We start from the raw sequence: 12,475 nt of genomic DNA, 5'->3' as shown, positions 1-12,475 counted from the left end.
CTGCCCTGCCCCGCTCCATCCTGCCGTCCCCATGGATATTCCAGGTGGGGCGAGTCCTGCGCCTCGCGCTCAGCCCCGCTCCTGTGCTGGCAGGGGGTGCTGAGCTCGGTGCAGAGGCTCAAAGCAATGCTGAAGACATCACGCTGGGGGTGCTGGGGCCCCGAGCTGGCTGCGTGCACCCAAAATGTGCAGGGGGCGGGTGGAGGGGGCAGCCAGTGACCAAGGAAAGAGGTGGCGCATCCCATCCTGGGAGCAGGGCTGCTGGCAGGATCAGTGCCACCCGTGGGATGGGGATGAGCACTCACAGACGGAGGACATCGCTCCTCATAGCAGGACAGTGTGCGCAGGGGTCCAGGCACCAGGGAGGGGTAGGAGGGACAGGGCTTGGATGCCACCAACTTGTGCTGCTGCTGGGAAGGGGGCAGCTGCTGGTTTGGGACCCTGACTGAAGGGCCATGAAGAGAGAAAAAGCCTCTCTCCAAGGCACTGGGGGGCTTTCTTGGAAGAGTTTGCAGGTATTAGAGCTGTGTCTCATCTCAGTGGGTTTGTGAGATGGCGTCTGGTCACACATCTCCCTGGGACAGCAGTGTCACCACCACCACCACCACCGTTTCAAAGAGCCCCTTCTGCTGTTTTCCCCTGGTGGTGAGGATGCTCAGCTGCATTTATGGGGGACAGGGGCGTTCTTGGGGACCGACTAGAGCCCCAGGCACCCCCACAGGTGTCAGAGTGGTTCCTGGTGTGCCAGGGCAGGAAGGGGCCTGAACCAGCACTGCTGCTCAGGTGCACGAGAGCAGGAACACACCATGAGCTGGATGTCCTGGGGTTGTGCTCCTCCCTGGCAGTGTGGCTCCCCTGGGAGCCCCTGGGAGGCAGGGGCTTCTCTGCCTAAATCCACCTGCAAGCAGTGAGATATTTGTTACTGGGGGCTGCACAGTAGACAAAGGAAGATGAATGGGGAGCAGAGAAGTCAAGAAGGAGAAGTGGATGGGGCCAAGAGAAAGTGATAAACTATCTGTCTGAGCTCTATGGCTTCCTGATGCTGAAGGCACGTGGCTTCACAGCTACTATCTCCTCCTAGGCATTAGAAAGCTCCAGTCCTGACCTCAGTCACTCACTGACCCTGAGAAAAATGATTTCTCTAGTAGGAAATATCCCGTCCTCTAACATGAATTGCCCCAAGAGTGCAGGATGTCAGACAGACAAGACCTTTCTCACCTGTTCTCATCTGGGGAGAAGCATGGAGAAAAGCAGCAGCTGGGCTTGGTTGAAGAAGCTGGTGAAGACAGAGGGGAGGAAGCCCAGTAGATACCTACAAGATGCTGTCACCCTGTTCCACACCTGCCATGGTTCTACCAGCCCCTGGCACTGGCCCACGCAGCACCGCTCCCTCTACAGAGCAGCTCCCCTGCCCCTAGGGGAGCACAGCCTAGCACAAAGCGCCAGGCACTGAAGACCAGCCCAGTGACTGACTCTGGAGGCCTCCACATCCTTGAGCCCATGCCACCAGGAGTGTCCACCATGCTAGGACAGTCCATCGCAGAAGAGGAGGAGGGAGGCAGCCCCCAGCGGAGAGGAGCGTGAGATGGCAGTGGCATGCAGACCGTGGAGAAGGACAGATGGAAGCACAGGGCGGCTTGGGTGGGTGGGGACATCAGACTCACGATGTTAGAGGCACAACTTGTTATGATCCTTTTTTTTTTCCTTTCATCATCAAAGAAAAACCAAACCAAAATAAAACAAAACTAAATGTATACGGGATTAAATTAAAATCACAGTTTTGTTTACATTATAAAAGAATGATCTAATAGTAATAATAATATCAAATGAACAATAATAATTAAACAAAACAGGAGAGAAGAAAGCCCTGGAGAATTCCTGCCTGGGTGTTGCTCACTGATGGAAGGTTTATTGGACCGGTTTTATTGTTTGGGGATCATTCCTTTGATAGCTGACTCCCGGTTTACGTAGGTAGCCCAGTAGACTAAGTTGAAAATGGCAAAGAGGACTGGAAAGACGATGCGGGACATCTTGTCTACCTTGCTGACGCTGTTGTACGTCTTCTTACTCTCTGGGAGCTTCTCCTCTATGCGGTGCATCTTGGGGGGCACGCTGGTGGCCGTCGCGGTGGCAGCAGCACTCTTGGAGATGGTGGGCAGGCCGGGGTCCTTGGCAATGTTGAGGGCATATGTGGTGCCAACTATGTTGTAGGTGTTGTTGGTTTTCTTCGCTAGTGCCACCGGTTCTTTTTTCTAGGGAAGGTGGAAGAGAAACACAATAGAGATGAAGTGACTGTAGAACTGCACAGAGAGTATTTTGTCCTCTGAGTTTACCTGCCTGTCTGGATGAGAAGATGGAAAAGGGAGCGAGGAGCAAGAGACCGAGAAGGCAGCACTGTGGAAGCGAAGGAAGATGTGGTGAGGAGATGGCCAGAACCCATGACATCTGCCACATGAGGGCAGCTGGAGCAGTGGGATGTGCTGGTCTAGGGTCTCCTTCAATTACACCGGCTGCTCCGTGTAAGCTTGGCATGGAGCACGGAGCACAAAGAGGTCCTGGACTGGCAGCTAGTTGTTAGGCCTGGCTGCAAGTCAAATAACTGAAGCCGCACAGCCTCACAGCCTCCTTGCAGCCCCTTAGATGAGAGCAAGGGTATAAAACGGTGTGTGCAGCTGCACTTGAGCAGTAGCTGCCCAAGATGGGTGACTCCTTGACTGGCCGAGTGCTGCCAAGTCTGTGCTGTATATTGCTAGGCCAGTACAAGTGAATGCAAGCTCAAACTACACACAGACTCCTTGACTTCTCCCTCAGCTGGGTTCTGTTTTCTGTTGTATGTAAGGTTCAGCCACAGAGAGACGAAGCAGGAATGCATTCTTTAGAAAAGCATGAGACCCAGTGTGGTCATCTTAGGGGAAGAACTTGATTGTCTGCTTAGCCGGTCTGTTTCCTGGATCAGGTGAGAGGAGGAGACATCATAGACGATTTTTTTATTTTTTATTTTTTAGCCAGAAAACCAGTGGCCTTAAGAATGTGGGTGACAGCACTGCAGTGCTTTTGAACCATGATACTAAAAGGCCATATCTTACACTGCCTCAGTGCCCTGAATGTCTCACATGGACCTCAGAATTTAACGTCACGACGTCCACAATGCCTCTGGGATATTTTAGTTCCTCTCATCACCTACCCAGGCAAGATACAGAACAGACAGAAAGGATTTGCAGTAGCTCTGGTTTTCAGGACTCCAGATGCTATAAGGGCAGAGGGGAGCCTTTCATCTTGCCTTCATATCTAAGGGTTGCTGCAAATCAAGGGAGAAAAGCGCAGCCCTCCCCCAGGGCTCCAGGGAGAGCAGTGCTGTCCTTGCTGAAGGGTGGAGAGCTTGCACAGGAAATGGAAAAGACACACTTGCGTTTGACATGGTGCACTAAAGGATGAAGGAGGATGCTTAAGACAGACAGTTCCGATGTTAATGAAGATGAGTGGATGGGAAGACAGAGCTAGAGAGTCATGATGGATGTTTCCCCCACCCCGGGGATCTTCCTGTTGTTGTCAGGGACTTGAGACCAGCTGCACCACAGGCCATATTGTATGAAGCAATCTAGGTCTACCGGGAGACACGTGTTGAATTGAATCTCTTCCTGTGCAGCTATCAGACACCCGACATATCCCAGCACCTGTGTGTGTCCACGTGGTGTCCGCTGTAATTACACCAGGAGTCAGAGCTAGACACAGCAATCACTCACAGTGGGAATCTAAGGTGTGACTTCTTATCTCATTTTCCATTCAAAAGCAACCGAAACACAAAACAAGGTTCATTCAGTCATTTCCCAGTGGTGTTTGGCACTGTCTTCTATGTACGTAGGCATGCAGACACCACGTGAAAAGAAAGGGCTGGGAGAAAGGGAGAGTGCACAGCCAGCAGGATGTGTTCACCTCTGCATCCCAGCCTGAGAACCAGAAAGGCTGGATTGACCATCTGACCCGCAGAGGTACTCCAAGGGCTTTACATTTCAGGCTGTTCTTGTGTTGTAAATGTGTCCGCAATCACCAGGGATATTTCTGGTTACCTTAGGAAATGCATTTTCCACAGCAATTTTCAGTGGGATGCTAAAAAACCCAGACGTCTGCACAATCTTTCAACCCCTCTCCAGTAACATCAGAGCTCTGACTGCAGCCTCATAGCAATTACAGAAATTAACCTGCTCTTAGAAGGAGGTCGAAATGTCTAGAAAAGTCCGGATCTGACTAAACCACTGATCAGACCATATTCATAGTCCTCTATGGATAATGTGGGAGAGGTTGTTATGATCTTTAATGATTAACTGTGTGACTGATTTCTGCAATCATTAGAGCCATGTTAGCTTGTACCCCCTGCACAGGTGAACTTTTCCTGCTGAAGAGCTGATAAGAAGCAAATAAAGGACTAAAGATGTTTCACCTTCTAAAACATTCAAATGTGCTTTAGTATGATTAGTTATTAACATAGCTACAGGAGGTAATAAAATAATTAATAGTAGGTAATGAAATGAAAAACATTGTTGTTTGCAGAATGTAATTTGAAGTGCACTGTGATTATTTGAGTATTAATCAGCCATGTTACGTGAATAAGATGACTATTAGTGACATGACATTTTCAACCTGGCTAGCTTTTCTGCCCCAGAGTTTGCAAAGTGGATCTGTCTTGTCTAGCCAACGGCATTTGAAAACAGAAGGCTGAAATTGAGGAAATTCAGGCTAACATGAATGCTGTGGGTGTTGACAGCAAACAACTGCTTCTATTAATGCGATTCAGAGGCCCCCAAGATTCTGCTCGCGCTTCTCTGGACCTCAGATCAGACTGTTCAGGTAGTGCTGAGGCTTGGGAGCCTACAACCAGAGACATTTTTTAGCTGTCCATAGTTGTCCTGGTCAGTGCTGGGAGCCTGGGCAGTCTTTGCTAAACATCCAGAGCACATGCTTCCCATCAGAGCACACACGTGCAAGAAAACAGGCTCCTGAGATGTCAGAAAAAATGGTTCGGCCTGAAGATACTAGACTACGCTCTATAAATAAATGTTTTAGGCAAGATTTTGACACTCAAATAAAGCAAAACTTGTTTATTGCTCTCAGCTGCAAAGTAGCCCTCAGCTTTAATAACCCGGCACACTTATCTATGAGGAGTTCCATGTTGTACTGAATCAGATGGAAAGAGTGGAAAAACAAGAGGAGACCCCATATTTACACTGGAAAAACTGGCCTAGTTAAAATGTCTATGTTGAAAAGCTATTCTCGTTTTTATGTCCCAGTTTAGGCTCAGGGAGACTGAAGCTGCTGCATGAAGTTATCTTCCTGAGCTGCTCTCCCGAGGGAAAAGCTATGAAATCTGGTCTGAAGATAAATATGGTCCCTGGATAGATACTGGAGTCTGACAAGTTCTTCCACAAACACACACGGTGGAGTACAATAGCATTTCGTTAAATATTCTTGTCTCCCAGACTCTCTGTTGAGGTGCTAAAGGCTGAACATCTGAAATTAGGGGAACTACTGGTTCTGCTGATGGTCTGTCAGAGACTTAGCTCTCTGCACCTCCTCCCTGGCAGCTCAGTATCTTTCTTGTAGTGAGAGGCCCAAGCCGAACCCAGTATTCAAGGTGCATCACTCACCGCTCCCATCCCTTCTTCATTCTGCTTATGTGGAGGTGACCTCAATGATTCTACACTCTCTGCATCTCCAGACAAAAACTCAGAGGCTGGATCACCCCCAGACACCATGTGGACAGTGTGGAGAGAAAGAGGGTGAAACGGTGTCAAAGAATGACACATGGAATCTAGTGAAGATTTTGGAAGCATAAATCATTTGCAGTGCTATGGGGTGTCACAGGAGATTGTGAATGCAGTAGGACAAAGAAGACTGGGCTGCAGAGCATGGTCAGCAAAGGAAAGTCACATTAAAACATATTTACCATAGTGAGGCAGAAAAAAAGGGTCTGAACCACCCTGTGAGTCTGTAAATTGTTTGAAAATTGTGGTCTATGAAGGTTGGTTCTAGCTCCTCTCTGTTGGAAGGAGGGGACTGAAACAAAGATGCCATAGGTGGAAAGAAATGAAGGAGAAAGAATAATGATTCCTTGGTGACCTTGATCAAGGGGTAAACTTCAGAATTGCTGAAGGGTGGGTTGGACAAAGATCTTGGCTTCACTCCATCAGTAGAAAAGGTACCTGGTGCAAATGGCAAGCATGCCAGACACCTCCAAAAATCAAGGAAGAAAACTCAAAGATGATAGTATCAACAGAGAGGTTTGGAGGATGCTCCTTGGTGACTTTTCCTCAGTAAAAAGACATATGAAAAGCACATAGAAAATTTGGACTTAACATTTTCACCAAGATCTACCCATCGTGGTTAAGTCCCACCCAAAAACTGCTTTGCCTCACAGAATCCTCCATCTAAATTGGTAGAATGGATGAAGGGGACAAAGGAAGAATAGAACCTGCCATGAGAGAGTGGACATGCTGGGAGTACCTGTCAGCGACCCGCAGCTTTTGCAAAATAGGGATTTCTTTTAAATAGGCTGGGAAGCATTGCTGCTGCCTGCATTTGAGGTGAGGGCAGGGCTGACACTTATTGATTTCTTTTCTTTTTTTTTTTTTATTTTTTGTGTTCATGCAAGGAAACAATCAAACCTGGAATGAGGATCCTTGCCATCACATCAATAAAGAACATTCTTTTTGGCTGGGGGGAACGCTCTCCAGAGACCAAGGCTCAGCCTGGGCTTGTCACTGGCAGTTTTACTCCTGGTATCAACACTTTAAAATGCCAATAGTTATTCTTTGGCCTCCTCTTTCTTTAGTGGTTTCAACCACCTGGCTTGTCAATTGTTTCAAGAAGAGCTAAATAAAGGCTGGAACTGAGCCAATGAGGCACCTCCCTTGCGTAGCAAATTCACTGCTTGAAAATATTCGGTGGAATAGAGACGAAAGCAAATATGGTGACACATCATATTCACAAGCTCCCTGAAAGTCCGTGACTGTTCAGGAAGTTATCCTTGGATGCATGATTTCAGATGTTATTGTTTGCAGCATATATAAAAGTGAAATAGAGAGAATAGGGTAGAGTGAGAGCTTCTGAGCTGCAGAGACCAGGGTGGGTTAGCCTTCTGAGTTTGCATCAGATAAGGAACAGGGTTGGCTTGAAAAAGAATCCACAAATTTGGAGTCCATTGCAATTCTTCAGGCTGACACCAATTGCAGCAAACTCTCGCAAGGAGTGCTTTCTCTGAAACATTCCCAGTCCTGCTTTGTTTTCTTGTTCAATTACCATGTGTGCAAACATTCTGCCTGTTTTTACCCTATTGCTTCAGCATGGTTGATTTTGCAGTGCTGGGTCAATAAATAAATCGAGGAAACTGCTTCTTTTATCATAAATTGAAGCTTTTAAGCCTTTGTTGCTTTTTTGGCTGTGCTCAGTTCACATAACTGCCCAAGGCTTTGTGAATCCTGACTTTGTGCTGATTTACCCATCCCTGAAAGGGATAGGGTTGCTTTGAGGACCTGCTCTGATTTTTTGTTCATGCCAATGACCTGAGAAAGATTCCTCTCATCTCCAGAGGCCCAGCTAGTGCTATGGATCACGATGGATGTGGAAGACAATTAACAGGCCTCCTCTGAAGCCCTTCTGCCATGAGCCTGGTGCTCAGACCACAGCTGCAAAAGCAAATGGATAAAGAGAGTCCAAGAATCACAAGACAGAGGCATTCAGCACCCAGTGATGGCTGTGGTTTTCCACAAGGCCTCCATTCTTCTGCTGTGACCTCCGTATCAGAGAAATGGCTGGCTGTCGTCCTCCTAAAAGTTACTGCAGTTCTGCCAGGTATTTGCATAGAGCCCCACAACAATTTTAAATAACACATTGAAATGCAAAGGAGAAAAATATAGAAGCTCCAGAACCGAGAACAAGGACAAATGTGATTTTCAAATTGATTCAATAAATATAAACAAGGAGCAGCATGCTACAGTAAGCGATTTCTCTGCGCAGCCCAGATTAAATCAGTCAGGAGGGAGGGGACACGGGCAGGGCTAGTGATGGCTGTCAGAAAGGATGCTGCCAGAGAGGCTGATCCTGAGTAGAAGGAGAAATGTGGGTGATGCCAGGCACTAATTTACTGCCAGGTGCCGTTTCCGATTGCTTGCTTCCCACCCATCCTCTTTGCCCAAGCGTACAAAGCAGCAGCTGCCAGCAGCTGTGGGCAACAGCACGAGCCTTAGGGCCTGCCCCTCACTGCACCATGCTTGCCCATGCTGGGGGAGACCTACGGAGGGGGTACCTGCTGCAGGGGACACAGCACAGTGGAACCATCACCATTGGCGAGGCTGGCATCCCGTGGTGTATTTGGGCTTGGGTGGCATGCAGGCGAGATGGAGCGGGGCATTTATGGGCTTGAGGGAGAAGGAGAAAGGAGACCACCAGCAGAGTAAGACCAAAACGTGCACGCATTCTCATTTCCACCAGCAGTCATGCAGAAAGGCACAGGAAAGAGCGAGCAGTCTGATCTGGGTGTTTTTCTCCAGCTAAGCACAGCGACCAGCCCTCCTCCCTCGTTCCCCAAGAACCGCTGCAGTCAAGACCTGAGCTGGGAACCCCAGTAAGTAGCACCCAGCCTCCCGAGTGCTGTGGGGCTGCATGCTACCCACTCCTGGTCCCTGCGCAGCTCTCTCATGCAGCGCTTCTTCACTGTCCCCGGCCTCAGCCATGGGGCTCACCTTCATCTCTTGGGCCTCCAGCACCTTCTTGCCATCCCAAGCCCAGCTGCGCTTGGTGAAGTAGTTGACGGTGGCAAATTCGATCAGCGCAGAAAACACAAAGGCGTAACAGACGGCTATGAACCAGTCCATGGCCGTCGCGTACGCCACTTTAGGCAACGAGTTTCTTGCGCTGATGCTTAGTGTGGTCATGGTGAGGACGGTGGTGACACCTGTGGGAACACAGCAGGAGGCAAGGATGCTGTCAGACCATACACTTGCACTCACCCACCCTCAGCATCTTTGTGCCCTGCCCTTTCAGGGGAAAAGCCAGCAAGAAATCTTGTCATGGGTCATACTAGCCTAGCCCACAGATGTACTGGCCCCTTGACAAAAGGGGGCAAATCCACCACACACACAGACAGGGATACAAGTACTGAAGACAGCAGGCTCCTGCCCAAGATGCTTCTCCATTGCATATGGACCTACCAATATCAAAAGTGATTTGGCCACAAAAGGGATATACCAGAAAAAATCCCCACTGCCCAGAGGGCAGGGAGCAGGCCAGGCTTAAGAAGAACTGAAATCTGCTCCTCTCTCTGCCACTGACATTAAGCCAGGCCTTGGTGAACCACTTCACATCTTTGTGCTTCACTTTCCCCACAAAACACACAGCTGCATTTCCATCACATACTTTTGAGAGCTGTCCTCTAAGCTATGTTCCCACTGTAATTAAGGGACCCCTAGCCACACCAGTCCATGGTGCAATTTGCAGAATAACAAAGAAGTTTAGGCTGAGAGGGAACTCAACTAGTTCAACCCCCTGCTCGAGTCGGGCCAACTGCAGGGCCTTCTGTGGGCCAGTTCCAGATATCTCCAATTCATATAAACAATGGCACACACATTAGGATAAGAGGAATCTGACCCAAACTCCATTGACTATATTTCTGCTCACTATAAAAGAGTCCTACCTCAGAGTTAGGCACCTACATTTAATTCGGGGAGTTTAATTCCTCATCTGTGAATTCCCTGACACCAGGCCTAGCTCCCTCACATGGAGCCTGGTGTGGAGAAGCCTCTTGTTGCTACTGTGATAAAATAAAACAACAACAATGACAATAATAAGGTACAGCTACACAGTTAGGATTTCATGGAGGAGCAGAAACTGGCCACTCTCACAATGCAGGTCTTAGAATATTCTGGAAGTGCTTTGGGGGTTACATGGATGGACTGTGGGACCGCAGGTCCTGCCTGCACGGCCAGGCACCCATCAGTGGCCCATGCTGCCAGAAAAAGTGTCACAAGGGTTTATCTTTTAAAATGATCTGTAGCAAAATGCCTATTAAAGCTTTTTTTCATTAAAGCAAGAAACCCTTGCTATCCATTTTCCCCAATAATATGCTTTTCAATTAAAAATGCATTAAAAACGTTATAAAAATATTGACTAATTTTCACTTCCCTTAAGCTATACTCCTGGTAATTGAAGAGTTTCAGTAATATTGTTGGTAATACTTTCTGAGAGGGGAAAAAAAAAGAATAAACAATTGGAGTTCTCATTATTCTCTTAATAGCAAAGCAAAGCAATTTGGGAGCTAAGACATTTTTCACAAAGGTAGCTTTTAATTTTTCAATCAGCTTTTTCCTGACAAATCTGTGCTGCTACTTGAGGAAACCTGTCTAATTGCAAATATCGGGATAACATGAGAGGGAATCAAATATCCTCGGAGAAGGGGTCAGCCCAGGCATTGGGAGAGCAGAGGTGCTCCAGAGCTGGTGCAGGAGTTCTTTTGAGAAACACTCTTTGAGGTGGTAGAGAGCTTCACATCCTTCACTACATGATGTGCAGGTCTGCATCCTTCCCTCCAGCCTTCCCCCGCCGCAGAGCCAAGGCTCTGTCTGCCCCCTGGCAGTGGGGTATGGTGGGGTGGTGGTTTGGGGGTATAGATCCTGAACTCAAGGTCTTGGCAGGAAAGCACAGAGCAATTCTGTTATTATATATTTGCTAAAGCTATTAATACATGTGCAATGCCAGCCTGACACTTTGCTTCAGAGAGGGGGGTCTGAAACCAGCTGAAGAAAATAATAACAAAATATTTACTGTGCAGTTAAACTGCCGCAGCTCAGGATCCTGTTCCGTGGAGTCTGACCAGGGGCACATTAGCAACTTCAAAGGTAGAGCATTAAATGCCTCCCCATGTACCCACCCTCTCCTCAACTCAAAAGCTCATACAGATAAGCAGACACAGCCAAATGCACATAATTAGATGATCAATACCTTGATTACTGTTAATATTTATGGCTTGGCTTGTAGCAGAAACATGGACAGAAGTATTTTTTACAGAGATTCAGTGGAAATAGGAGCACTGGAAAGACACTGTTATGGGAAATGGCCAGCGGCTTCACTGATGCCAGTCAAGGCCGGAGAAGACCAGCTCTGATGGCTGATCCTTCCTCCCTTTTTTTCCCAGCCACCCCTGAAGCCTGCCTCTTTCTGTAGCCTTTCTGTTCCCATGGGATCATTTTCTCCTCCAAGCTGTGCTCCAAGCAGGACACGCTGACTCAACTCGTGGCAGTCTATGTGTGCTGGAGATCAGGATTCTTGATAATTTAGCTTTTTCTGCCAGCTACATATTAATAAGGCAGCCCAAGAAAGGAGAAACCATCCACTGGGGTCATGAGCCAGAAACTCTCCGGAAGGCAGCAGCCTACACCGCCTCAGCTCGTCTCCTTGCATGGGGCATGGACATTGGTGTTTGGGCCTAGACCTCAGCAGCCCCATCAGCCTGGGCCAGCTGCCTTGCAAACCCCCAGGCCACCGGGGCAAGGGGAGCTGGCTCTGTAGCATGGTGATCTTGTCCACCAAAGGGATGGCGGAGGCATGGATGGGATCTGGAGGCGGAGAACTTGCTGCATGCACTGAATTGCTCTGCTGTGAATCTGGACAAAGCAGCAATTTCCCATTGCTTGCCCTTCTCCCCTGACCTGACCAGAAACCCCACATGCTCCCAGACTCACCAAAAACCGTTCGGGCAGGGACAGACTCCCTGTTGAGCCAGAAAGAGACCTGGGACAGGATTACAGTCATAATGCAGGGCAGGTAGGTCTGGATGACGAAGTACCCGATCTTCCTCTTGAGGTGGAAGTGTGTGGTCATGACGACGTACTCCCCTGGAGAGACAGCCGGTTAGAGACACAGAGCCACCACAGTGCTCCAGGATGGCACCGACTGAGCACCAGTCCCTCTCTAAAACACCAACGGTCTGTCCTGAGCGAACTTGCAAACTCCAAGATGAAATTCCAGTCTGTGAGTTGTATTGGTGCTGGCTGGCACAATTTTGTTTTTTCTGACAATCCCGACAATATTTTGCCTCTCCTCACTTTAACCATCTCAAAAAAACACGGCAAGTTCTGTTGTTAAAGGTCTGGGCTGTAGACCAATGGAGCAGCCATCTCTATTTTCCTCCAGTACCCTATTCCTCCACTCAAAGCAATACACCAAAGCTTTGGATATTTTGCTGGGTTATTGTGCCTTTTTGTTGTGAGTGTGGCTCTGCTAAGTCATTACACGCAGGAGCCGTTAGCAGCTTTCTTGCCATTTCAGGTTATTCATCTGTACATTTTACTACAACTTAAGTAGAGAGATGGGCCAGATATTATGACATTTAGTCCCCTGGACTCCCTACATTTCCCCAAGGGAGGTGATATGAGTTGTTACAGACAGACACTATTAAAATCAAGTGCACCAGAGAGGAAATATTCTC

The 12,475-nt window shown here is 48.2% G+C and overlaps 1 protein-coding gene across 2 annotated transcripts in view; it reads right to left on the bottom strand.

Moving 5' to 3' along the window:
• Positions 1 to 1,751: 1,751 nt before the first annotated feature.
• The window catches only part of GABRA3 (gamma-aminobutyric acid type A receptor subunit alpha3), a 59,900-nt gene continuing 49,176 nt past the window's right edge, over positions 1,752 to 12,475 (bottom strand). Inside the window, exons 8-10 of one of the 2 annotated variants that reach the window (XM_035541471.2) lie at positions 11,730 to 11,882; positions 8,736 to 8,947; positions 1,752 to 2,252 (exon numbers count right to left, since the gene is read on the bottom strand). In XM_035541471.2, coding sequence (XP_035397364.1) covers positions 1,923 to 2,252; positions 8,736 to 8,947; positions 11,730 to 11,882 — 695 coding nt within the window. In that variant the 3' untranslated portion in view covers positions 1,752 to 1,922. The remainder of the gene's footprint in view (positions 2,253 to 8,735; positions 8,948 to 11,729; positions 11,883 to 12,475) is intronic. The other variant, XM_035541470.2, reaches the window with a different exon arrangement.

The sequence above is a fragment of the Cygnus atratus genome, chromosome 13 (genome assembly GCF_013377495.2).
Source record: "Cygnus atratus isolate AKBS03 ecotype Queensland, Australia chromosome 13, CAtr_DNAZoo_HiC_assembly, whole genome shotgun sequence".
NCBI lineage: Eukaryota > Metazoa > Chordata > Aves > Anseriformes > Anatidae > Cygnus > Cygnus atratus.
Note: the sequence above shows the minus strand (reverse complement) of the source record. Positions and strands in the feature narration are given on the sequence as shown.